The sequence below is a fragment of the Xenopus tropicalis genome, chromosome 7, assembly GCF_000004195.4.
Source record: "Xenopus tropicalis strain Nigerian chromosome 7, UCB_Xtro_10.0, whole genome shotgun sequence".
Lineage (NCBI taxonomy): Eukaryota > Metazoa > Chordata > Amphibia > Anura > Pipidae > Xenopus > Xenopus tropicalis.
Genome location: NC_030683.2, coordinates 127,134,402 through 127,160,558, shown reverse-complemented (window position 1 = coordinate 127,160,558; position 26,157 = coordinate 127,134,402). Strand labels below are relative to the sequence as shown.

General features: G+C 46.7%; 1 protein-coding gene across 1 annotated transcript; it reads right to left on the bottom strand.

Annotated features, from left to right (window-relative positions):
* Positions 1–1,582: 1,582 nt before the first annotated feature.
* Positions 1,583–25,619, bottom strand: LOC101730987. The gene is made up of 9 exons (XM_031906362.1): positions 25,460–25,619; positions 20,304–20,374; positions 17,881–18,137; positions 12,765–12,839; positions 12,073–12,354; positions 6,305–6,367; positions 3,667–3,799; positions 1,698–1,884; positions 1,583–1,667 (listed from the first exon to the last, which is right to left on the bottom strand). The coding sequence occupies exons 2-8, from the start codon at positions 20,330–20,332 to the stop codon at positions 1,698–1,700; spliced, it is 1,026 nt and encodes a 341-aa protein (XP_031762222.1). The 5' UTR covers positions 20,333–20,374; positions 25,460–25,619; the 3' UTR covers positions 1,583–1,667.
* Positions 25,620–26,157: the final 538 nt, after the last annotated feature.

Below are 26,157 nucleotides of genomic sequence, written 5' to 3'. Positions count from 1 at the left end.
CTCCCCTACCCCTGTATTCCCTCACTTGTACTGAGAGCTATCTCCCCTACCCCTGTATTCCCTCACTTGTACTGAGAGCTATCTCCCCTACCCCTGTATTCCCTCACTTGTACTGAGAGCTATCTCCCCTACCCCTGTATTCCCTCACTTGTACTGAGAGCTATCTCCCCTACCCCTGTATTCCCTCACTTGTACTGAGAGCTATCCCCCCTACCCCTGTATTCCCTCACTTGTACTGAGAGCTATCTCCCCTACCCCTGTATTCCCTCACTTGTACTGAGAGCTATGCCCCCTACCCCTGTATTCCCTCACTTGTACTGAGAGCTATCCCCCCTACCCCTGTATTCCCTCACTTGTACTGAGAGCTATCCCCCTACCCCTGTATTCCCTCACTTGTACTGAGAGCTATCTCCCCTACCCCTGTATTCCCTCACTTGTACTGAGAGCTATGCCCCCTACCCCTGTATTCCCTCACTTGTACTGAGAGCTATCCCCCCTACCCCTGTATTCCCTCACTTGTACTGAGAGCTATCTCCCCTACCCCTGTATTCCCTCACTTGTACTGAGAGCTATCTCCCCTACCCCTGTATTCCCTCACTTGTACTGAGAGCTATCTCCCCTACCCCTGTATTCCCTCACTTGTACTGAGAGCTATCTCCCCTACCCCTGTATTCCCTCACTTGTACTGAGAGCTATCCCCCCTACCCCTGTATTCCCTCACTTGTACTGAGAGCTATCCCCCCTACCCCTGTATTCCCTCACTTGTACTGAGAGCTATCTCCCATACCCCTGTATTCCCTCACTTGTACTGAGAGCTATCCCCCATACCCCTGTATTCCCTCACTTGCTAAATACCCACCCAGCCCCTCCTTGTACCTATATAATGTATCAGCCCATACCACTGATTCAGGGAGGGAATCCCACAACTTCACAGCTCTCACTGTAACAAACCCTTTCTGAATATTTAAATGGAACCTCCCTTCTTCTAAACGGAGTGGGTGCCCTCGTGTCCGTTGGAAGGACCTACTGGTAAATAAAGCATTAGAGAGGTTATTATATGATCCCCTTATATATTTATACATAGTTATCATATCCCCCCTTAAGCGCCCCTTCCCCAGTGTAAACAGACCCAACTTGGCCAGCCTTTCCCCATAACTGAGACTTCCCATACCCTTTACCAGCTTAGTTGCCCTTCTCTGGACCCTCTCTAACTCAATAATGTCCCGTTTGAGCACTGGAGACCAAAACTGAACAGCATATTCTAGATGGGGCCTTACCAGCGCTCTGTAAAGGGGAAGAATAACCCCCCCCTCCCGTGAATCTATACCCCTTTTAATACAGCTCAAAACCTTGTTTGCCCTTGCAGCTGCTGCCTGGCATTACTTGCTACAGCCAAGTTTATTATCTACAAGGACTCCAAGCTCCTTCTCCATTATGGATTTGCCCAGTGCAGTCCCATTAAGGGTATAAGTGGGGGCAGATTGTTACATCCCAGGTGCATGACCTTACATTTATCCACATTAAATCCCATCTGCCAATAACATAGATAAAAATACAAGAGAAAAGTGAAACTTTACAAAATGTCTGTAAGTAAAATTAATGTCCCTTTTTAAAATGTATGTATGTAGGCAGTACTGCACATTTTTGGAAAACTTTGCACAAGTAGAAATGGCATTTTCCCAAATCTCCTTGAGTGATTATTGCTGGAGAGCAGTTCCCTGGGGCTCAGCGTCGGCCTCCACGGTCCCGCCATGTACAGCCCCATTGGAACTTCCTGGAATATGTCCGTTACTTCCTGGTCCGTCTTCATTGGAAAGGTTGTTCATCGGAATCTGAGTATCCAATGTCTGGGCCGGATCATAATCTCTAGTCTTTGGTTTCCTCCTAGAGAAATAAAAAAAAAAAAAAAAGTAGAAAACAGTAAAAATGACAATTATTTTATATTATCTAAGATCTAGTTCATAGTTATCAAATTCCTGGAAATGACTGTCCATATTGCTTATTATGGTTTTACATATTTTGACTTTGGTGGAACCACAGGCTCTCTGTCTCGGACCCCTTATCAGACCCCTTATCCGGAAACCCATTATCCAGAAAGTTCCAAATTATGGAAAGGCCGTCTCCCATAGACTCCATTGTAATCAAATAATTAACATTTATCGATCCTTTACCAATTACAATTAGGACAGTAACTATTGCTCCACATCGACCATAAGGCTGATGCCACACATGGCGTAGGGCTGATTTTTTTCCATCCCTATGCCTGCTACTTGTGCCTGCACCTGAATGAATGGGATACGCTCGGGTGCAGGCACATGTAGTCGATATACGCATGAAAACGCGAGAGAATGCAAAGTCTCGTGTTTTCATGCGTATATCGGCTACATGTGCCTGCACCCGAGCGTATTCCATTCATCAGCCCTACGCCACGTGTGGCATCAGCATAAGGGAATGGGCAAGCTGAGTGAATAGTTCAGATTACAAAGGATGCACTAATGAGGTTCACATGTTACCCCTGGTAACAGGACTGGTTCAAAGTGGGTCCCTGCATTAATAACAGTTATCGGACCCATATCATACATGGTACAGTGTGAAGATGGACAAGAATGGCATTGTTGTGTTGATCAGTTGTAGATGTGTGCTTATCCAAATAACAGTGCCATCATGGACAGCATGGATTGTCCCAAGGTGGTTCCTACCTCCATCTCACTTCCAGAAGATATGGCTTCCCCATACAGCTACGGTATTAGTCAGGGGTGGGCAAACTTTTTGGCTCAGGGGTCACATTGACTAACAGATGGGCCGGGACAGCGTTACGCCCGGGGCTGCCATCAGAAATCATGGGGCCTCTCAGCCCCTCCCCCCAGCTCCTCCCCCAGCTCCTCCCCCAGCTCCTCCCCCCAGCATCCTGCAGCTCCACTACCCAGCATCTTGAAGTTCCCCACCCAAGTATCCTGCAGTTCCCCACCCCAGCATCCTGCAGCTCCACCCCCAGCATCCTACAGCTCCACCCCCAGCATCTTGCAGCTCCACTACCCAGCATCTTGAAGTTCCCCACCCAAGTATCCTGCAGTTCCCCACCCCAGCATCCTGCAGCTCCACTCCCCAGCATCCTACAGCTCCACCCCCAGCATCTTCCAGCTTCTCCTCAAAATCCTCCCACCAGCTCCCCCCAGCATCCTCCATGACCTGCGGCTCCCTCTTCCAGCGACCCGCTGCTTCCTCCGTCCCGTCCTTCTGTTCCCCGGCTCCCCAGTGCATTCTTTTATATGGTTACGCACGGGGCGCAACCAATCAGGGCCCGTCATTCTTTTAAGGGGGCCGGAGACGGCTGGCCGGATTGAAAGGGCTAACGGGCCGGATGTGGCCCGCAGGCCGTAGTTTGCCCACCCCTGGTATAAGTGGAACCAGTACATCAGAAAATGACTTTCTCCCATAGAGGATTGTGAGAACTCTTTTCTGGCTTTTGTGCGACAAGTCAAAAAAAGTAGCTTTTTTTTTTCCATGACTTTTCCCATTTGTGCTTTTTGAGGTCAGATCTTTTGATAAATGATGGGGTTTTATTCAACCTCGCCCCCAAATGTCTGAACTTGCTCTGCATATCAGAAGGAACCGTACGACCCAGACAATTTGGACTTGGCTGCTCCATGAATACATGGTACTTACTTGTTACAGCTCCTGGAGATACACAGGACAACAAAGAAACCTCCAAGGACAAAAGCAGCTGCTGTACCACAAGCCACAAAGGCAATAAGGATGTAGCGATGTCTCTTTGTTGGCTCAGTCGGTCTTTTTGAAGCTGAAAGAGGATCTATTATTATTATTATTATTATTATTTACTGTATTGTTTTGAATTATATTTTCGAACATGAATAACAAATCAACTGGTGCTGCGGAACAGGATGGTTTGAATCAAGGGCTCAGGGGCTTTACTAGATTGGTTATTAGATTTACCTTCAGTTAAGGAAATTTAGGTCTATTAAAATGAGAAAGGGGCTGATTTACTAACATAGGTGCAAAATTGGTCTAGTGCATTTACCTGTAGCAGCAAATCACTTCTTTACATTCCTTTCTGTTTACCTCCTATGTTGCTGTGTACCTGTCTGGACCTGTTTTTTGCACTAAATTAATGCTGTTAAAGGGGAACTAAACCCTGCTGCACAGCGCGGCTCAACCAAACGTTACTCAGCTGTTGCCGGACTACAAATCCCAGAATAATGTAACATATAATGAAGGGTGAGGCATGCTGGGAGCTGTAGTCCAGCAACATCAGGGCTGTATTCTTAAAGCAATATTGCCCAATAAAACTGCATTAAAATGCAAGAAATCCCCCAATGAGAATCCCAGCTGATGTGAGTAAATCCGGCTCCCTGTTCTCTGTTCCTGCAATTGGAGTTGGGAGCAATAAGCACAGTTTCCCAGCACTGAACAAGTCTGTCCCTTTATCCCCATGTCTGATTCCTGTGCCATATAATGACGGGAAAATGCCATCATTATCTCTATATGTAAGGTACCAGCAAGGGGCCTGACACAGTGCTGGGAATCAGCATTCTCATTGGTCACTTCTCTTGCACTTACACTCACATTGTTGCTCAGTAGAATTCTCATTGGGGGATTTCCTTGCATCTGTAATTACGTTTTTGACAGCTTCTATAGCAAAACTAGGGGGCGCCGTGGGGCAGCGTTATGGTTGGGTTTATATCCCCTTTAACAGTGCCCCTGGGGCACTAGGGTTGCGGCCCGTGCGTGTGACGTCAGTATGCACGGGGCGCAACCCTATAAAAGCGCACATGTAGCGAGGAGTTCAGGACATTACAGCAGGCACCAGCGATAACAGTAACAGAGCCCGGCCGGGCAGCAGCGGCGGGGGGAGAGGACTGGAGGATGCTTGGGGGGCCCTGGGGGAAGGTGGAGGATGCTTGGGGGGGCCCTGGGGGAAGGAGGAGGATGCTTGGGGGGGCCCTGAAGGAAGCAGCAGGATGCTGGGGGGGGAGCTGGGGGATGCTTGGGGGCCCTGGAAGAAGCAGGAGGATGCTGGGCAGAGCTGAAGAATGCTTGGGGGGCCCTGGAAGAAGCAGGAGAATGCTGGGTGGGGGGAGCGGGAAGAAGCAGTAAGGAAGCAGCGGAGAGCGGGTCATTGTATGGAGACACTGGGGGAGGACCACCAATGTTTTAGGGGGCCCTGGGCTGGCTAGCAATGTTTTAATGGGTCCCTGCCCTGGCACCAATGCAAAACCTAACCCTTGGCCACAAATGTTTTAGGGGGGCCCTGGCTACCAATGTTTTAGGGGGCCCTCACTACCAATGCCTGTGTGTCCCTTGTATTGATGGGGGGGGGCCATTGGGGGCGTGGGAGGGTGGGGCCCAGAAAATTTTGTTGTGGGGGGCCCCGTGATTTCTGATGGCGGCCCTGATGTTACCACTCTGTTTACTAGGCTGGGAGGGACTGAGGGGTGCAGGGGCCCTGCAGGAGCACCCACCGGCCGTGTCCCATGCACCCCCTAGGGGCCCCCGCTGAGCCTCCCTAACCCTCCAGAGGGGCCCCTCCCCTATGTCCTCCCCTGAGCATGCTTAACGTGTCAGGGGAGGAACACTATTGGCTGGAGGAGCATCGGCAAGATTGGATCTGAGCCGCCAGGGCCCACTGGGTTTTTCCCAGTGTGCCGGAGGCCCAGTCTAACCCTGAACAGAGGTAGTGATGCCTGTAAGGGACAAACCTTTCCATACACTGTGAGATACAGCCAACCAACAAATCACTTATTGCCGGCAATTAGTGATGAGCCATTTTTTTCGCCAGGCATGGAAGCAAAATAGGACAGATCCACTCATCACTAACGACAATTAGTAGTAAAATTGCATAATTGACATATGGAATAGCGATGGCGGTAAAAATGTCCATTCTGATGTGCTGATCCGGGTCACTGAAATCTCATTATTTCTGTAGCATTTCAGCAGAATATTGTTTTAGCCACAGCACAGCTATGGGGTTTCCCAGGTCTAAACTGGTGACGGTCACCAATGTTCTCATTAAAGAAGGTCAGAGTTCTTTATAAATTATAAAAAACAAGGACAATGACAGAAGTAGGAATGCAGAAGAATTTTTTTCAGGATGAATCATTTCCATGGAAACTTAGTCCATTTTTCCCCTACTAGTTACTTGGAGTCCTTAGGGGAAAGGTTGTATTATCCGGAATACCCTTGGTCCCAAGCATTCTGGATAATGGGTCCTGTACCTGTATTATGAACCCAATGGGTTAGCAGCCTAAGAAATCATTTCTGATATAAAATAATAAAGAATGCAAACCTGAGGTTTCAATGGTGCTGTTCTGTGAGAGGCTTTCAATGGATTCATTCTGTTTTCTCCTCACTGCAAGATACAATATATATATATACATATGTCAAATAATCAAAAATGAAAAATTATTGGTGAACTTTGTATAAAGTACTTACGAAAAATGCTTTAGCTCCTAGTTGTTGCTCTGTGCTGCAACCAAATACAACTGCAAAAATCCAAAAATAGGAAAAAAAAAGCTCCAGCAGATTAACTGCAAAACATTTATTATGGGTAGTGGTAACACGACATGTTTCGGGTTAATACCCTTTATCAAGTGTACAAAGACCATAACCATGTGATCTCATTTAAAGCCAAATTGACCTATGACCCACCAAGCACACAGCATTTCAGGAAACATTCTTAAAGTGATAGTATAATAAGTTAACAAGTTAAACATAAGTGAAGGGTCATTATATAATATACCTTGTGTAAAAAATGCTATAGTTAAATATGGTAATGTTTCATTATACATTAACATTAAAGTGATAGTGCAGCAATTAGCATAAATAATGCCACAATGTGCATAGATTTGTTTAGGTTTGTTAAAATAGCATAAAAGATAATTTATAAGATAATCAAAAACAAGTGCAAAGTGAATAAAGCATACAGTCCAAATACTAAGTCCATAAGTGTTGATCCAATGTCCTTGGAAATCCATTAAAAACAGTTCCATAAAAGAGGAAGGGAGGTCCAGTTGAACCGAATCCACAAGAAACACTCCTGGGGGCCACTGCACGTTTACACGTGTCTAACCACACCAATGATAGGAAACTGCCCATACAGGGCCTATCCAGGGTAATGTAATCCTTTATATATTGAAATTGCCTATACATGTTTAAATGCAACATTTTCAAATCATTTACGTAAAAATTATTGTTACAAAATGGATACAATAAGCTGCAAAATATGCAAAAAGTTACTAATGAAGTATTACTTTTAACAGGCCAGCCTTATTATATATCTCTATCTCCTGTAATAGGTGACTCACCCATACCAATTTTTTTATTTTTATACAGCAGGAAATCCGTGTTTCGCAACGACTAGCAGGCTAACTTTATTCACCTGAAAAATAGAGTGGACAATACATAATTGAACCTACAGGAAACAGAGTAAACTATATTGTTCATTCATACCTCTGGGCATGACACAGTCTAGGCGCCTTATCCACCTAGCCTCTCTTTGTAATAGCAGCTTCTTCCAATCCCGCCTCTTACAGGTTTTTGTACCACCTCCAACACTTTCCATTTTAACTGACAGGCACTGTGCTTATTATCAATAAAGTGCCGTGACACAGATGTATCCGTGTAAGAATCCTTCTTAAAAGGATTTTACTCTGTTTCTTGTAGGTTCAATTATGTATTGTCCATTCTATTTTTCAGGTGAATAAAGTTAGCCTGCTAGTCGTTGCGAAACACGGATTTCCTGCTGTATAAAAATAAAAAAATTGGTATGGGTGAGTCACCTATTACAGGAGATAGAGATATATAATAAGGCCGGCCTGTTAAAAGTAATACTTCATTAGTAACTTTTTGCATATTTTGCAGCTTATTGTATCCATTTTGTAACAATAATTTTTACGTAAATGATTTGAAAATGTTGCATTTAAACATGTATAGGCAATTTCAATATATAAAGGATTACATTACCCTGGATAGGCCCTGTATGGGCAGTTTCCTATCATTGGTGTGGTTAGACACGTGTAAACGTGCAGTGGCCCCCAGGAGTGTTTCTTGTGGATTCGGTTCAACTGGACCTCCCTTCCTCTTTTATGGAACTGTTTTTAATGGATTTCCAAGGACATTGGATCAACACTTATGGACTTAGTATTTGGACTGTATGCTTTATTCACTTTGCACTTGTTTTTGATTATCTTATAAATTATTATCTTTTATGCTATTTTAACAAACCTAAACAAATCTATGCACATTGTGGCATTATTTATGCTAATTGCTGCACTATCACTTTAATGTTAATGTATAATGAAACATTACCATATTTAACTATAGCATTTTTTACACAAGGTATATTATATAATGACCCTTCACTTATGTTTAACTTGTTAACTTATTATACTATCACTTTAAGAATGTTTCCTGAAATGCTGTGTGCTTGGTGGGTCATAGGTCAATTTGGCTTTAAATGAGATCACATGGTTATGGTCTTTGTACACTTGATAAAGGGTATTAACCCGAAACATGTCGTGTTACCACTACCCATAATAAATGTTTTGCAGTTAATCTGCTGGAGCTTTTTTTTCCTATTTTTGGATTTTTACATATGTCAAATAATGTTTTTATTAATGCTAGTTCAGTCTGAGATTTCTATCAAGACATTAAAAATGTAAGACGTAAAAAATACGGAAATGTTTCCAGTTATTTGTCTGCCCAAATGGATGTTGTATGTGTCATATGGGAGCTTTATTCTATGATTTTTAATTGTCCATATATTTACCCCCTTCTGTCATATTTTCATTTAGGTTTGTAGATAATAAACTTGGCTGTAGCAAGCAATGCCAGGCAGCAGCTGCAAGGGCAAACAAGGTTTTGAGCTGTATTAAAAGGGGTATAGATTCACGGGAGGAGGGGGTTATTCTTCCCCTTTACAGAGCGCTGGTAAGGCCCCATCTAGAATATGCTGTTCAGTTTTGGTCTCCAGTGCTCAAACGGGACATTATTGAGTTAGAGAGGGTCCAGAGAAGGGCAACTAAGCTGGTAAAGGGTATGGGAAGTCTCAGTTATGGGGAAAGGCTGGCCAAGTTGGGTCTGTTTACACTGGGGAAGGGGCGCTTAAGGGGGGATATGATAACTATGTATAAATATATAAGGGGATCATATAATAACCTCTCTAATGTTTTATTTACCAGTAGGTCCTTCCAACGGGCACGAGGGCATTCCCTCCCCGAATCAGTCGTACTGGCTGATACATTATATAGGTACAAGGAGGGGCTGGGTGGGTATTTAGCAAGTAAGGGAATACAGGGGTAGGGGAGATAGCTCTCAGTACAAGTGAGGGAATACAGGGGTAGGGGGGATAGCTCTCAGTACAAGTGAGGGAATACAGGGGTAGGGGGGATAGCTCTCAGTACAAGTGAGGGAATACAGGGGTAGGGGGGATAGCTCTCAGTACAAGTGAGGGAATACAGGGGTATGGGAGATAGCTCTCAGTACAAGTGAGGGAATACAGGGGTAGGGGGGATAGCTCTCAGTACAAGTGAGGGAATACAGGGGTAGGGGGATAGCTCTCAGTACAAGTGAGGGAATACAGGGGTAGGGGAGATAGCTCTCAGTACAAGTGAGGGAATACAGGGGTAGGGGAGATAGCTCTCAGTACAAGTGAGGGAATACAGGGGTAGGGGAGATAGCTCTCAGTACAAGTGAGGGAATACAGGGGTAGGGGAGATAGCTCTCAGTACAAGTGAGGGAATACAGGGGTAGGGGGGATAGCTCTCAGTACAAGTGAGGGAATACAGGGGTAGGGGAGATAGCTCTCAGTACAAGTGAGGGAATACAGGGGTATGGGAGATAGCTCTCAGTACAAGTGAGGGAATACAGGGGTATGGGAGATAGCTCTCAGTACAAGTGAGGGAATACAGGGGTAGGGGAGATAGCTCTCAGTACAAGTGAGGGAATACAGGGGTAGGGGAGATAGCTCTCAGTACAAGTGAGGGAATACAGGGGTAGGGGAGATAGCTCTCAGTACAAGTGAGGGAATACAGGGGTAGGGGGGATAGCTCTCAGTACAAGTGAGGGAATACAGGGGTAGGGGGGATAGCTCTCAGTACAAGTGAGGGAATACAGGGGTAGGGGGGATAGCTCTCAGTACAAGTGAAGGAATACAGGGGTAGGGGGGATAGCTCTCAGTACAAGTGAGGGAATACAGGGGTAGGGGGGATAGCCCTCAGTACAAGTGAAGGAATACAGGGGTAGGGGAGATAGATCTCAGTACAAGTGAGGGAATACAGGGGTAGGGGAGATAGCTCTCAGTACAAGTGAGGGAATACAGGGGTAGGGGAGATAGCTCTCAGTACAAGTGAGGGAATACAGGGGTAGGGGAGATAGCTCTCAGTACAAGTGAGGGAATACAGGGGTAGGGGAGATAGCTCTCAGTACAAGTGAGGGAATACAGGGGTATGGGAGATAGCTCTCAGTACAAGTGAGGGAATACAGGGGTATGGGAGATAGCTCTCAGTACAAGTGAGGGAATACAGGGGTAGGGGAGATAGCTCTCAGTACAAGTGAGGGAATACAGGGGTAGGGGGGATAGCCCTCAGTACAAGTGAAGGAATACAGGGGTAGGGGAGATAGCTCTCAGTACAAGTGAGGAATACAGGGGTAGGGGGGATAGCTCTCAGTACAAGTGAGGGAATACAGGGGTAGGGGGGATAGCTCTCAGTACAAGTGAGGGAATACAGGGGTAGGGGGGATAGCTCTCAGTACAAGTGAGGAATACAGGGGTATGGGAGATAGCTCTCAGTACAAGTGAGGGAATACAGGGGTAGGGGGGATAGCTCTCAGTACAAGTGAGGGAATACAGGGGTAGGGGAGATAGCTCTCAGTACAAGTGAGGGAATACAGGGGTAGGGGGGATAGCTCTCAGTACAAGTGAGGGAATACAGGGGTAGGGGGGATAGCTCTCAGTACAAGTGAGGGAATACAGGGGTAGGGGAGATAGCTCTCAGTACAAGTGAAGGAATACAGGGGTATGGGAGATAGCTCTCAGTACAAGTGAGGGAATACAGGGGTAGGGGAGATAGCTCTCAGTACAAGTGAGGAATACAGGGGTAGGGGAGATAGCTCTCAGTACAAGTGAGGGAATACAGGGGTAGGGGGATAGCTCTCAGTACAAGTGAGGGAATACAGGGGTAGGGGGGATAGCTCTCAGTACAAGTGAGGGAATACAGGGTTATGGGAGATAGCTCTCAGTACAAGTGAGGGAATACAGGGGTAGGGGGATAGCTCTCAGTACAAGTGAGGGAATACAGGGGTAGGGGAGATAGCTCTCAGTACAAGTGAGGGAATACAGGGGTATGGGAGATAGCTCTCAGTACAAGTGAGGGAATACAGGGGTAGGGGGGATAGCTCTCAGTACAAGTGAGGGAATACAGGGGTAGGGGAGATAGCTCTCAGTACAAGTGAGGGAATACAGGGGTAGGGGAGATAGCTCTCAGTACAAGTGAGGGAATACAGGGGTAGGGGAGATAGCTCTCAGTACTAGTTGATCCAGGGACTGGTCCGATTGCCGTCTTGGAGTCAGGAAGAAATTTTTTCCCCTCTGGGGCAAATTAGAGAGGCTTCAGATGGGGTTTTTTGCTTTCCTCTGGAGCAACTAGCAGTTAGGCAGGTTATATATAGGCATTATGGTTGAACGTGATGGACGTATGTTTTTTTTCAACCTAACTTACTATGTTACTATGTTACTCAATTCAGGCCTTGTTTGTCTTCTGCTCTGCAGTTCATTCCCCTCCACTGTCAAGTTGATAAACATCCAAATACAGTACTATAAATACTAATACTAAATATATGTATGTATATCTTTATTTATAAAGTTCTACTTATGTACGCAGCGCTGTACAGTAGATATATCATTTAAAATGTCACTGCACTAAAGCCCCCTGTATTTGGAAGGATGTTGGACGTGACAAGATACAGGAAGGGAAGACGGACTCTTTTCTAGGAGCGTAAAAACAAAGGTAACAGCCAATAGGAATGAGAGACTGCAGTATATAGTGTATCCCTTACCAGGCATCAGCTGGACATGCATCGGTGGGTTTCTCCTTTGTTCTTTCTCAGTATATTCCACATAGAGCGCTGGGCAGGTCCCATTATCTCCAATAGGGCTGCTGATATCCACCCAGGTCTTGTTTAAATAGCAGATTGTGAAGCTTTGGAAGAAGGGCACTGATTCAGGGCAGGTTACTGATTGGTTGGCTACATGGGACTCCGAGGGGTTCCCAGTGGTGTCCCTTCTAATCACCAGTGGTGGCTTTGGGATGGGGACCTGAGCGGAACATACGGTAGGAGCTGAAGGCAGAGAAGCAAATACCCACATTGGGTTAAATAAAGATCTGGCATTACCTGTACCTAAAGTTAATGTACAAATTTCATGTCAAGTAGAGGAATAAAAAATTCAAATTGAAAGTCATGTGACAGTCTGTACTTCCTGTGGGGGCCGAAGACGGCGGGCACCTCTTGCTTTGTGGCAAGGAGACTAATGGGCTTATTTAGCAATTTTCAAGTTTGTGAATTTTTGAGTTTTTTTCTACTTCAAATAAACTTTTGGCTTGTGGGTGCCCGAATAGGCATGAAAGTGACCCTGTTTGTAGCCCTCTATAAACAGCACTGAATTCAGTAAAATAAAGTCCCATTTTTAAACCAATCAAAACACTTTTATTCCTCTACATAAAGGCAGATAAAGGTTTTCAGGTACTTACATTCCCCTATAGAATCTCCAATTGTACCACCAATAGTAGCCATAAAGATGCAGATGGTAAATAGACCATTAATACCTGTAGGTACAAAGTGAAAATAACAATATAACAGGTGCACCATGGGAAGCGGCAGTGGCATTGCTGCCTGTTGTGTAATGTGGGGTACCCAATATAACAGGTGCACCATGGGAGGCGGCAGTGGCATTGCTGCAGTTTTAATGTGGAGTACCAGTATAACAGGTCACCATGGGAGGCGAGTGGCATTGCTGCAGTTGTGTAATGTGGGTACCAGTAGACCATGGAGGTAGTGATCCTGTAGTGGGTACCCAAGAGTGAAAATAACAATATAACAGGTGCACCATGGGAGGTGGCAGTGGCATTGCTGCCTGTTGTGTAATGTGGGGTACCCAATGTAACAGGTGCACCATGGGAGGCGGCAGTGGCATTGCTGCCTGTTGTGTAATGTGGGGTACCCAAGTATAACAGGTGCACCATGGGAGGCGGCAGTGGCATTGCTGCTGTTTGTGTAATGTGGGGTACCCAGTATAACAGGTGCACCATGGGAAGGGGCAGTGGCATTGCTGCCTGTTGTGTAACCCAGTATAACAGGTGCACCATGGGAGGCGGCAGTGGCATTGCTGCCTGTTGTGTAATGTGGGGTACCCAATATAACAGGTGCACCATGGGAGGCGGCAGTGGCATTGCTGCCTGTTGTGTAATGTGGGGTACCCAATATAACAGGTGCACCATGGGAAGGCGGTAGTGGCATTGCTGCCTGTTGTGTAATGTGGGGTACCCAATAACAGGTGCACCATGGGAAGCGGCAGTGGCATTGCTGCCTGTTGTGTAATGTGGGGTACCCAGTATAACAGGTGCACCATGGGAGCGGAAGTGGCATTGCTGCCTGTTGTGTAGTGGTGCACCCATAACAGGTGCACCATGGGAGGCGGCAGTGGCATTGCTGCCTGTTGTGTAATGTGGGGTACCCAATATAACAGGTGCACCATGGGAGGCGGCAGTGGCATTGCTGCCTGTTGTGTAATGTGGGGTACCCAATATAACAGGTGCACCATGGGACGCAGTATAACAGGTGCATTGCTGCCTGTTGTGTAATGTGGGGTACCCAATATAACAGGTGCACCAGGGAGGCGGCAGTGGCATTGCTGCCTGTTGTGTAATGTGGGGTACCAATATAACAGGTGCACCATGGGAAGGCGCAGTGGCATTGCTGCCTGTTGTGTAATGTGGGAAGCGGCCAGTGGCATTGCTGCCTGTTGTGTAATGTGGGGTACCCAATATAACAGGTGCACCATGGGAGGCGGCAGTGGCATTGCTGCCTGTTGTGTAATGTGGGGTACCCAGTATAACAGGTGCACCATGGGAAGCGGCAGTGGCATTGCTGCCTGTTGTGTAATGTGGGGTACCCAGTATAACAGGTGCACCATGGGAGGCGGCAGTGGCATTGCTGCCTGTTGTGTAATGTGGGGTAAGGTGCACCATGGGAGGCGGCAGTGGCATTGCTGCCTGTTGTGTAATGTGGGGTAACCCAGTATAACAGGTGCACCATGGGAGCGGCAGTGGCATTGCTGCCTGTTGTGTAATGTGGGGTACCCAGTATAACAGGTGCACCATGCGCAAGTGTTGTGTAATGTGGGGTACCCAGTATAACAGGTGCACCATGGGAGGCGGCAGTGGCATTGCTGCCTGTTGTGTAATGTGGGGTACCCAGTATAACAGGTGCACCATGGGAGGCGGCAGTGGCATTGCTGCCTGTTGTGTAATGTGGGGTACCCAGTATAACAGGTGCACCATGGGAAGCGGCAGTGGCATTGCTGCCTGTTGTGTAATGTGGGGTACCCAGTATAACAGGTGCACCATGGGAGGCGGCAGTGGCATTGCTGCCTGTTGTGTAATGTGGGGTACCCAATATAACAGGTGCACCATGGGAAGCGGCAGTGGCATTGCTGCCTGTTGTGTAATGTGGGGTACCCAGTATAACAGGTGCACCATGGGAGGCGGCAGTGGCATTGCTGCCTGTTGTGTAATGTGGGGTACCCAGTATAACAGGTGCACCATGGAAGCGGCAGTGGCATTGCTGCCTGTTGTGTAATGTGGGGTACCCAGTATAACAGGTGCACCATGGGAGGCGGCAGTGGCATTGCTGCCTGTTGTGTAATGTGGGGTACCCAGTATAACAGGTGCACCATGGGAGGCGGCAGTGGCATTGCTGCCTGTTGTGTAATGTGGGGTACCCAATATAACAGGTGCACCATGGGAGGCGGCAGTGGCATTGCTGCCTGTTGTGTAATGTGGGGTACCCAGTATAACAGGTGCACCATGGGAGGCGGCAGTGGCATTGCTGCCTGTTGTGTAATGTGGGGTACCCAGTATAACAGGTGCACCATGGGAGGCGGCAGTGGCATTGCTGCCTGTTGTGTAATGTGGGTACCCAAGTATAACAGGTGCACCATGGGAAGCGGCAGTGGCATTGCTGCCTGTTGTGTAATGTGGGGTACCCATATAACAGGTGCACCATGGGAAGCGGCGTGGCATTGCTGCCTGTTGTGTAATGTGGGGTACCCAAATAACAGGGTGCACCATGGGAAGCGGCAGTGGCATTGCTGCCTGTTGTGTAATGTGGGGTACCCAGTATAACAGGTGCACCATGGGAGGCGGCAGTGGCATTGCTGCCTGTTGTGTAATGTGGGGTACCCAGTATAACAGGTGCACCATGGGAAGCGGCAGTGGCATTGCTGCCTGTTGTGTAATGTGGGGTACCCAATATAACAGGTGCACCATGGGAAGCGGCAGTGGCATTGCTGCCTGTTGTGTAATGTGGGGTACCCAGTATAACAGGTGCACCATGGGAGCGGCAGTGGCATTGCTGCCTGTTGTGTAATGTGGGGTACCCAATATAACAGGTGCACCATGGGAGGCGGCAGTGGCATTGCTGCCTGTTGTGTAATGTGGGGTACCCAAGTATAACAGGTGCACCATGGGAGGCGGCAGTGGCATTGCTGCCTGTTGTGTAATGTGGGGTACCCAATATAACAGGTGCACCATGGGAAGCGGCAGTGGCATTGCTGCCTGTTGTGTAATGTGGGGTACCCAATATAACAGGTGCACCATGGGAGGCGGCAGTGGCATTGCTGCCTGTTGTGTAATGTGGGGTACCCAGTATAACAGGTGCACCATGGGAGGCGGCAGTGGCATTGCTGCCTGTTGTGTAATGTGGGGTACCCAGTATAACAGGTGCACCATGGGAGGCGGCAGTGGCATTGCTGCCTGTTGTGTAATGTGGGGTACCCAATATAACAGGTGCACCATGGGAAGCGGCAGTGGCATTGCTGCCTGTTGTGTAATGTGGGGTACCCAGTATAACAGGTGCACCATGGGAGGCGGCAGTGGCATTGCTGCCAGTTGTGTATGGGCCTTTACTGGTAACTTCTCAGTGTAACCAGTGCATTCTGACCCTACAGACTCTCCGTATTTGGCCCTGGCAGTCTACTAACAGCAGTAGCTGGGTCTCATATTATCTCATAATTGTACCTCCTACCTGTTTACTCAGTGTTTTCTTCTCCAATCCCCTTTTCTTTTCCCTCCCTCCTTTTAAATTCTTTCCATTTATTTTATATTTCCATATGAAAAATTCCCTAGGACGCAGGCATGCCTTCCTATCTCTCATGGTGTCGGCCCCTGGGTGCCGCTAGTAGACTTGGGGACAAAAAGCAATAAGGTGCACTGACCTCCCGGTGTATCTTACAATATATTTATTCACCTTTCATATTAAAGTTTAATTTCCCTCTCTGTCTTCATATTTTAGTCTCATTGTAAGGAAGTGAAACAATTCTGATTGTATGTTTTGTGTTATTATTGCATTCTTTTTCTTAAAATTACCAATAGGTTATTTCTGTATTTAACCAATAGGTGACAGTATAGTTAGTAAAATAAGTAGATGTAGTCTTTAGCTGCAGCCACAAGAGGGCACTATAGATGGTATAAAAGGGGAAGAACACAAAAGTCAAGGTCTTTATGGGAGGGAAAAGCCACAGACCAAGTTGGAGACAGAGAAGAAGAGCAGAAGGTGTGGAGTAGAAGCAGACTAGAATAGGTAAGTGAAAAAGTGCAGCGGGCACAGGGTGTCTGAGATAAGTTAGTTGGCATGGGCTGCATATTGCCCCAACGAGGTGGGTAGTGGGAACAGTTTTCTGGTGGATCATCCACCAGATAGAAACCCAAGCCGACAGGATAGGCTAGTGAGAGGGGTTGATTGGCTTTGGGCAAAAAGTCTGCCAGTAGGAAAAGTATTAAAAAGTATTAGCAGAACCCTAGTAGGTGTGTTCCCTTGCAGATAGTATGGCTAACAAGCGACCCCACTCTGTGAAGATTTGGCTGTGGCAGAATGATGGGGTTAAATGGGGAGGGCTGTAGCGGCTGTGCAATATAAAATATAACTGCACCCCCAGTGATCCAGCGCCCTAGACTCATCTGCCCCATCTGCCTCCCCTACACTTTCAGAATGTAGATCCCGGAACTCTATCTTTTTTATATAACTTCAAATGGCAAGAGAAGGGGCTCCCCAAACCTCACAATGCAAAAACAAACATTAATGCATATAAATTTGTGATTTTGCCATCATGAAAGTGAGAGGTAGGTAATGGCTAGTGATGAGCGAATCTGCCCCGTTTCGCTTCACCAAAATTATCCATGAATCTTTCTAAAGAAAGGCGAAAATGTCGCAAATTTATCCACAAATATTTTGCCCATTTCGCAGAATTATTTCACTCATCACTACCAGGGTCAGACTGGGGGGTGCAGGGACCACCGAGGCTCCCGCCCCAGGGGCCCTGCAGGTGCCCTTGCTGGCTACGTCCCCTACCCCCCTGCAGGGGGCCCCCTACTCCCCCGCCCAACATCCTCCCCTGAGCATGTGTAAATTTAACGCATCAGGGGAGGAGTGGTCGGGCAGGGGAGCGCCAGCAAGGGTCGAGCCTGAGCCGCGAGAGCCCACCGGGATTTTCCCCAGTGTCCCGGTGGCCCAGTCCTACCCTGATCACTACAAACGGCATCTAGATACATAATCTAATGCAAAAGAATAGCTCTGCCCATGTATACTTGCCTTGTCTGGTACCTCTCAGGAATCTGGGAGCACCGTTTGCCCTTTTTTTCGCCTTAGTTGCCACTGGATTCCTTCTCCGACGCCATAATGCCCGAATAGGAGAATCAGATTGGATCCTGTAGGAAGTGTCGTTTTTCTCCTCTGTCTGATCATTTTTGACCTTCTTAGGTTTGGGGGGCTGTGGGTGGAAGGAGCCTTTGAGATCCGGAGATCCACTGACCGTCTCCTTGGTTTGCGTCATCTTATTGATAATAGATCTGTATGTGTAACGGAATAAAGTTTATATCAACATTTATAGGTTTTCACTTCTTTGTACTCATCCTGAATTCTCCTGCCGCCCAAAGAAAATCCTTTTCTGCCTTATATTTGATATGAGACAACGGACATGTAAGGCGGGCAGGTAAAATGGCGGAGACATGGGAACGGCACAAACAGCAGATACATCGATGACCATCGGTAACCCAAAACCCAGAACAACAGCCAAGGTCCGGCTCACAGCTCACACTTCTGCCTATGGCAGCCCCCTTTGGCTTTGGGGGGAGCCCTCCGCTACTCAGGTCTTAAAGTGACAGGATCAGGGCAAAGGTTCTGAGCGAGCGAGGGAGATTAATCGAGTCAGGCAGGCCGAGTCAAAACCAAACAGTAACAGTCCAGTCAGGATACAGGGGTCAGAATAGCGTTGCCAGGTCAAAACCTCCTGCTCGGTTTCCTGAATTCAGAAAAAGGGGCAACACTCACTAATGTTGACGTGGCGACCGGCCAATCAGCGATCATTCTGCCATAGCCCTGCCCTTGCAACATTGTGGCCCTGCCTCTTTCCCACCCCCCTGATATCATGGCCTGCCTCTTTGTTTATGCAATATATTGTTATAGAGACCTACATTGTTTGGGGGGTAAAGTCCCTTTAAACCACCACCAATTAAATATAATCAATAAAAATTGCTCCTTCCTGCTTTTCAGTTGCTAATGAAACCCAGAAACACCCGGAAGATGAAGATTTCCTAAAAAATATGTAGGGGATCAGAGAACCCTGTCCCCTGTTTCTCAGTCTGTGATCTCATCCAGCCTAGCTACAGCCTGGGGAGGGATCCGGTTGGCTGGCTGCCCCAGTGCACGTCTGGGAGAGGTGTGCCTAAGCTTTGGAGCCAAAAATCTAGGGGCGGTCCCAGCAGTTTATAAAGGGAGCCCCTGCTGTTGTTTGCCAGTGCAGAGAGAGAGACCCAGAGTGAGCAGTCAGCACAAACAGTGTGAGTTCAGACTGGAAAGGATAAAAGTCTGCTGGACTGCCAGGGAATATAAAGTCCTCTGTGTGTCCCCTGGAGGAACAGGTATTGCAATTGCCTGCTACATGGGAGCAGCCACCCCTTTCAACAGGGAAGGTACTCTGGGGCAGGTAGCGCTACATGGGGGGACTAAAGAGCTCTTGGGGAAGGGACTGAACTAGTGCTGGGCGGTAAGACCAAAAATTTATATCACGGTATTTTTCAAAATTATATCGGTGTCACGGTATTTGACGGTATTTTTTTTTCCAATTAACATTGGTGGCCAGGGCCCCTAAATATTGCTATTGAGACAATTAGTATTTAATCCACAGGGAACAAAGTTGAAAATATATGGAAAGGCTCGTGCTGGTACAATTCCTCAGAGGTTCTAAATCGGTATATGAAGCACTGCTTCATGCAGTTCTGTACTTGGAATGTGCAATTTTGAGAGGTTTGTCCCAGTGAGGCGCCAGTAGAGGGAGCATGTGACCAGCTAAGCAGGAAGCTTTCGCCCACCTTTCCCCTTATAATTAGGATTATTATTTATAAGCACCACCCCCCATACAGCCCCCCATACAGCAAGTTGACCAGCGATGCGGCCCGTGCCGCTTCCGTTGCCGCTTTGGGTTGCGCCCCGTGCGTATGTGACGTCAGTACGCACGGGGCGCAACCCGATCTTCACCGGAATGGGGGTATTTAAAAAATTAATATCGGTTTTTAAAAAAAAAAACGGTATTCGGTATATGGCGGTATACCGCCCAGCACTAGACTGAACTGATTTAAGGGTTGGGGGTCTATCCGGATCTAAAGTGGGCTGGGCAAGTACAGAGACTGTGCCAGTGTGGATAGCCCTCCCAAGTTTCCTCAGGAAAGGATTATCAGTCACCCAAAAGCTGTTCTACTGTTTATGTCCAAAAGTTATATAAAGTTTAATATTGCTGCAAACCATGTGTGATTATTTCCTAGTGGAAATCCCCTAGAGGTGTGTTCCTCAGTGTCCACTAGGTGGAGGCACTGCGCTGTTCCCAGTTCCCAGTATCAATATTCTTTGAGAACACACATCTCCTGTGAAAATACAGCCCATATTAAGTGAATGTGCCAAGAAAGGGTTACAAATATATGTTATTATACATTATAGCTGCACTTTAGGCAAGAACTTACCCTTCCTCCTGTACTGGGTAGCGCACCATGGTGTTAGAATGGCTGGGAACAGAAACGAGCCAAGAGTCAGACTGGAAAATAAGCACATAATTAGGTTTTATACCTTCTGACTGAAAAAACAAACTAGTGTTAATGCATAAAAAACAAAACAATGTATAGGTATAGGACCTGTTATCCAGAATGCTCGGGACCAAGGGTATTCCGGATAAGGGGTCTTTCCGTAATATGGATCTCCATACCTTAAGTCTACTAAAAAACATTAAAAGATTAAATAAACCCAATAGGGCTGTTCTGCCCCAATAAGGGGTAATTATATCTTAGTTGGGATCAAGTACAGGTACTGTTTTATTATTACAGAGAAAAGGGAATCATTTAACCATGAAATAAACCCAATAGGGCTGTTCTGCCCCAATAAGGGGTAATTATATCTTAGTTGGGATCAAGTACAGGTACTGTTTTATTATTACAGAGAAAAGGGAATCATTTAACCATTAAATAAACCCAATAGGGCTGTTCTGCCCCCAATAAGGGGTAATTATATCTTAGTTGGGATCAAGTACAGGTACTGTTTTATTATTACAGAGAAAAGGGAATCATTTAACCATGAAATAAACCCAATAGGGCTGTTCTGCCCCCAATAAGGGGGTAATTATATCTTAGTTGGATCAAGTACAGGTACTGTTTTATTATTACAGAGAAAGGGAATCATTTAACCATTAAATAAACCCAATAGGGCTGTTCTGCCCCCAATAAGGGGTAATTATATCTTAGTTGGGATCAAGTACAGGTACTGTTTTATTATTACAGAGAAAAGGGAATCATTTAACCATTAAATAAACCCAATAGGGCTGTTCTGCCCCAATAAGGGGTAATTATATCTTAGTTGGGATCAAGTACAGGTACTGTTTTATTATTACAGAGAAAAAGGAAATCAGTTTTAAAATTTTGAATAATTCGATTAAAATGGAGTCTATGGGAGACGGGCTTTCCTTAATTCGGAGCTTCCTGGATAACGGGTTTCCGGATAAGGCATCCCATACCTGTACTTGCAATAATTTGCAGAGTACCGAAAAATTAGCAACTTGTATTTGTCCCATGGCAAAAAGGGGAAAATCCGCCAATAGCTAAATGGGGAATGTCGCTGCAAATCCATGCCTGCCATGTCTCCCTTAATTGCATGTAATTCATTTCAATGGAAGCTATTTTCTGTGTATGACACGTGTGCCAGCCTGCGCAGTAACCCAAATTTTATCTCTTAAGGCTTTTTGACACGCATAGTAACCTACAGAGTACTGACAGCTTATGCAAGATTCTCATCATTTCATCAGGAGTGAACGTGCCTTGTGTAATATATATATATATATATATATATATATATAAAGGAAACCAGAAAAACAGGTTCAGTTCGATCATGGGAGGGCGTAGGTGGGTGGGTAAGGCAGTAACTGGGTTCCTGCAGGTTTCAAGAGTTTTCGTGAAAAGTGAACTTTCCCTTTAAACATGCAATTTTTCTTTGTATATTTAAAAAATGTGACAATAATTCATAACAATAAAGATATTTTCAGCTATGTATGTATGTATATATATATGTATGTAAAGTGCCACAAGGACACACAGCGCTGTACAATCTTACAATATACACAATTACACACAGGGAGGACAAGTGATATAATAAATACAATAAATAAGTATAAATACACAGGGAGTAAGTGCCATGTAGTATGAGACACAGTAGGAAGGAGGTCCCTGCCCCGTAGAGCTTACAATCTAAGTGGTTGGGTAACATACAGGCACAAACTGGAAGGTGAGAGTGCACCAGGTATGGTCCCTGCCCCGTAGAGCTTACAATCTAAGTGGTTGGGTAATATATAGGCACAAATTGGAAGGTAAGAGGCACCAGGTATGGTCCCTGCCCCGTAGAGCTTACAATCTAAGTGGTTGGGCAACATACAGGCACAGATTGGAAGGTAAGAGTGCACCAGGTATGGTCTCTGCCCCGTAGAGCTTACAATCCAAGTGGTTGGGTAACATACAGGCACATACTGGAAGGTAAGAGTGCACTAGGTATGGTCCCTGCCCCGTAGAGCTTACAATCTAAGTGGTTGGGTAACATACAGGCACATACTGGAAGGTAAGAGGCACCAGGTATGGTCCCTGCCCCGTAGAGCTTACAATCTAAGTGGTTGGGTAACATACAGGCACATACTGGAAGGTAAGAGGCACCAGGTATGGTCCCTGCCCCGTAGAGCTTACAATCTAAGTGGTTGGGTAACATACAGGCACAAACTGGAAGGTAAGGGGGCACCAGGTATGGTCCCTGCCCCGTAGAGCTTACAATCTAAGTGGTTGGGTAACATACAGGCACAAATTGGAAGGTAAGAGGCACCAGGTATGGTCCCTGCCCCGTAGAGCTTACAATCTAAGTGGGTGGGTAACATACAGGCACAAATTGGAAGGTAAGAGGCACCAGGTATGGTCCCTGCCCCGTAGAGCTTACAATCTAAGTGGTTGGGTAACATACAGGCACAAATTGGAAGGTAAGAGGCACCAGGTATGGTCCCTGCCCCGTAGAGCTTACAATCTAAGTGGTTGGGTAACATACAGGCACAAACTGGAAGGTAAGAGGCACCAGGTATGGTCCCTGCCCCGTAGAGCTTACAATCTAAGTGGTTGGGTAACATACAGGCACAAACTGGAAGGTAAGAGGCACTAGGTATGGTCCCTGCCCCGTAGAGCTTACAATCTAAGTGGTTGGGTAACATACAGGCACAAATTGGAAGGTAAGAGTACACTAGGTATGGTCCCTGCCCCGTAGAGCTTACAGTCTAAGTGGTTGGGTAACATACAGGCACAAACTGGAAGGTAAGAGTGCACCAGGTATGGTCCCTGCCCCGTAGAGCTTACAGTCTAAGTGGTTGGGTAACATACAGGCACAAACTGGAAGGTAAGAGGCACTAGGTATGGTCCCTGCCCCGTAGAGCTTACAATCTAAGTGGTTGGGTAACATACAGGCACAAATTGGAAGGTAAGAGTACACTAGGTATGGTCCCTGCCCCGTAGAGCTTACAGTCTAAGTGGTTGGGTAACATACAGGCACAAACTGGAAGGTAAGAGTGCACCAGGTATGGTCCCTGCCCCGTAGAGCTTACAATCTAAGTGGTTGGGTAACATACAGGCACAAATTGGAAGGTAAGAGTACACTAGGTATGGTCCCTGCCCCGTAGAGCTTACAGTCTAAGTGGTTGGGTAACATACAGGCACAAACTGGAAGGTAAGAGTGCACTAGGTATGGTCCCTGCCCCGTAGAGCTTACAATCTAAGTGGTTGGGTAACATACAGGCACAAACTGGAAGGTAAGAGTGCACTAGGTATGGTCTCTGCCCCGTAGAGCTTACAATCTAAGTGGTTGGGTAACATACAGGCACAAACTGGAAGGTAAGAGTGCACCAGGTATGGTCCCTGCCCCGTAGAGCTTACAGTCTAAGTGGTTGGGTAACATACAGGCACAAACTGGAAGGTAAGAGTGCACCAGGTATGGTCCCTGCCCCGTAGAGCTTACAGTCTAAGTGGTTGGGTAACATACAGGCACAAACTGGAAGGTAAGAGGCACTAGGTATGGTCCCTGCCCCGTAGAGCTTACAATCTAAGTGGTTGGGTAACATACAGGCACAAACTGGAAGGTAAGAGGCACCAGGTATGGTCCCTGCCCCGTAGAGCTTACAATCTAAGTGGTTGGGTAACATACAGGCACAAATTGGAAGGTAAGAGTACACTAGGTATGGTCCCTGCCCCGTAGAGCTTACAGTCTAAGTGGTTGGGTAACATACAGGCACAAACTGGAAGGTAAGAGTGCACCAGGTATGGTCCGTGCCCCGTAGAGCTTACAATCTAAGTGGTTGGGTAACATACAGGCACAAATTGGAAGGTAAGAGTGCACCAGGTATGGTCCCTGCCCCGTAGAGCTTACAATCTAAGTGGTTGGGTAACATACAGGCACAAATTGGAAGGTAAGAGTACACTAGGTATGGTCCCTGCCCCGTAGAGCTTACAGTCTAAGTGGTTGGGTAACATACAGGCACAAACTGGAAGGTAAGAGTGCACTAGGTATGGTCCCTGCCCCGTAGAGCTTACAATCTAAGTGGTTGGGTAACATACAGGCACAAATTGGAAGGTAAGAGGCACCAGGTATGGTCCCTGCCCCGTAGAGCTTACAATCTAAGTGGTTGGGTAACATACAGGCACAAATTGGAAGGTAAGAGTGCACCAGGTATAGTCCCTGCCCCGTAGAGCTTACAATCTAAGTGGTTGGGTAACATACAGGCACAAATTGGAAGGTAAGAGGCACCAGGTATGGGCATTTGCCCTTAAGCACAGGACTGGGCAAAATAATGTTTTAGTGCCCCAGAAGGTCCAGTTTTTTCCTAACTGTGGAGACAGAAATTAAATGGCCAAGTACTATCACCCGCCATATGCTGTGACAAGTTTTACAACAAGTATAACGAACCATGGTGTATAGATAATATATGTATGTATATATATATATATATATATATTTTTTTTTATTGACAATTTGAGTTCAGAACAGGGTGGGAGGGCGGCTCTGGCCGCCAGGCGGAAGAGGTGGTGCCAGGAAAATCAGGGAGGAGACTTCTTACCATCTTCTGCACTGCGCGGGAAAGCTGGGATGGGCAAGTTAACCCCTTAAGCAGGGGGGGGTCGTTAGCATATCGCTAGCTCCCCAGTCCCTCTGCGCTTTCATTAATCTTTTCAGCGCATTCCATAAAGACAGTGAGTGTTCCCTACGGAGGGATTCGGGGATAGAGTTCCAGAGGGAAGGGGCAGCGAGACAGAAAGGGTTAAGCCGAGAGAGCGCAGTGGGTGGGTGAAAAAGACAGAGGCTCTGAGAGGACTTTGAACGTTAGCAATACATATTACCCAATACCAAACAATACAGAACGATTTCCCAGAACAATTACAAAACTTGCTGAACTACTTTGCTCTGCACCCGATACCTATAATCCCTGACAGCCAAAAACACAGGGGCTGCTGGGAGTTGTAGTTTAAGAGGAGTCACCAAGCTCTGTCTCATCAGGACATAATGGTGTTTTTTGCAGTTTTAGAACATTAATTTCTGTACTGAACCATGTTATACTGACCTGTCTAATGATCCTGGGGGTGCTTTACTGCTGCCGCTGCAATGTGCCGTGCTTCTCCTGGCTCTTCTGAGCAACTAAAGCTATGCTGCCTGCCTAGCCTTCCTCTTAGTGGTATGGTGGGCGGAGCCAGCAAAGAACTAGATCATTGGCTCTTCCTAAAAAGTACTCACAGTAAACATTAACTCTTCAGTGGTTCAAATATATCTTATCTTAATAAGCCGAGGCTATTATCCCACTGCTACTATAGGCACCATCTCTCCCTACTATACCTGCTATCCCACAGCCCCAGTCCCTTCCCAGAGGCTATTATCCCCCCACTGCTACTATAGGCACCATCTCTCCCTACTATACCTGCTATCCCACAGCCCCAGTCCCTTCCCAGAGGCTATTATCCCCCCACTGCTACTATAGGCACCATCTCTCCCTACTATACCTGCTATCCCACAGCCCCAGTCCCTTCCCAGAGGCTATTATCCCCCCACTGCTACTATAGGCACCATCTCTCCCTACTATACCTGCTATCCCACAGCCCCAGTCCCTTCCCAGAGGCTATTATCCCCCCACTGCTACTATAGGCACCATCTCTCCCTACTATAAACTGCTATCCCACAGCCCCAGTCCCTTCCCAGAGGCTATTATCCCCCCACTGTTACTATAGGCACCATCTCTCCCTACATATACCTGCTATCCCACAGCCC

Coding starts and splice junctions, on each gene's coding strand:
- LOC101730987 (XM_031906362.1), bottom strand. CDS start 20,332: ATGGTGCGCTACCCAGTACAGGAGGAAGG. Junction 12,355..12,764: donor TGGAGATTCTATAGGGGAAT/GTAAGTACCTGA, acceptor CTCTGCCTTCAG/CTCCTACCGTATGTTCCGCT. Junction 6,368..12,072: donor GCATGTCCAGCTGATGCCTG/GTAAGGGATACA, acceptor TGTATCTTGCAG/TGAGGAGAAAACAGAATGAA.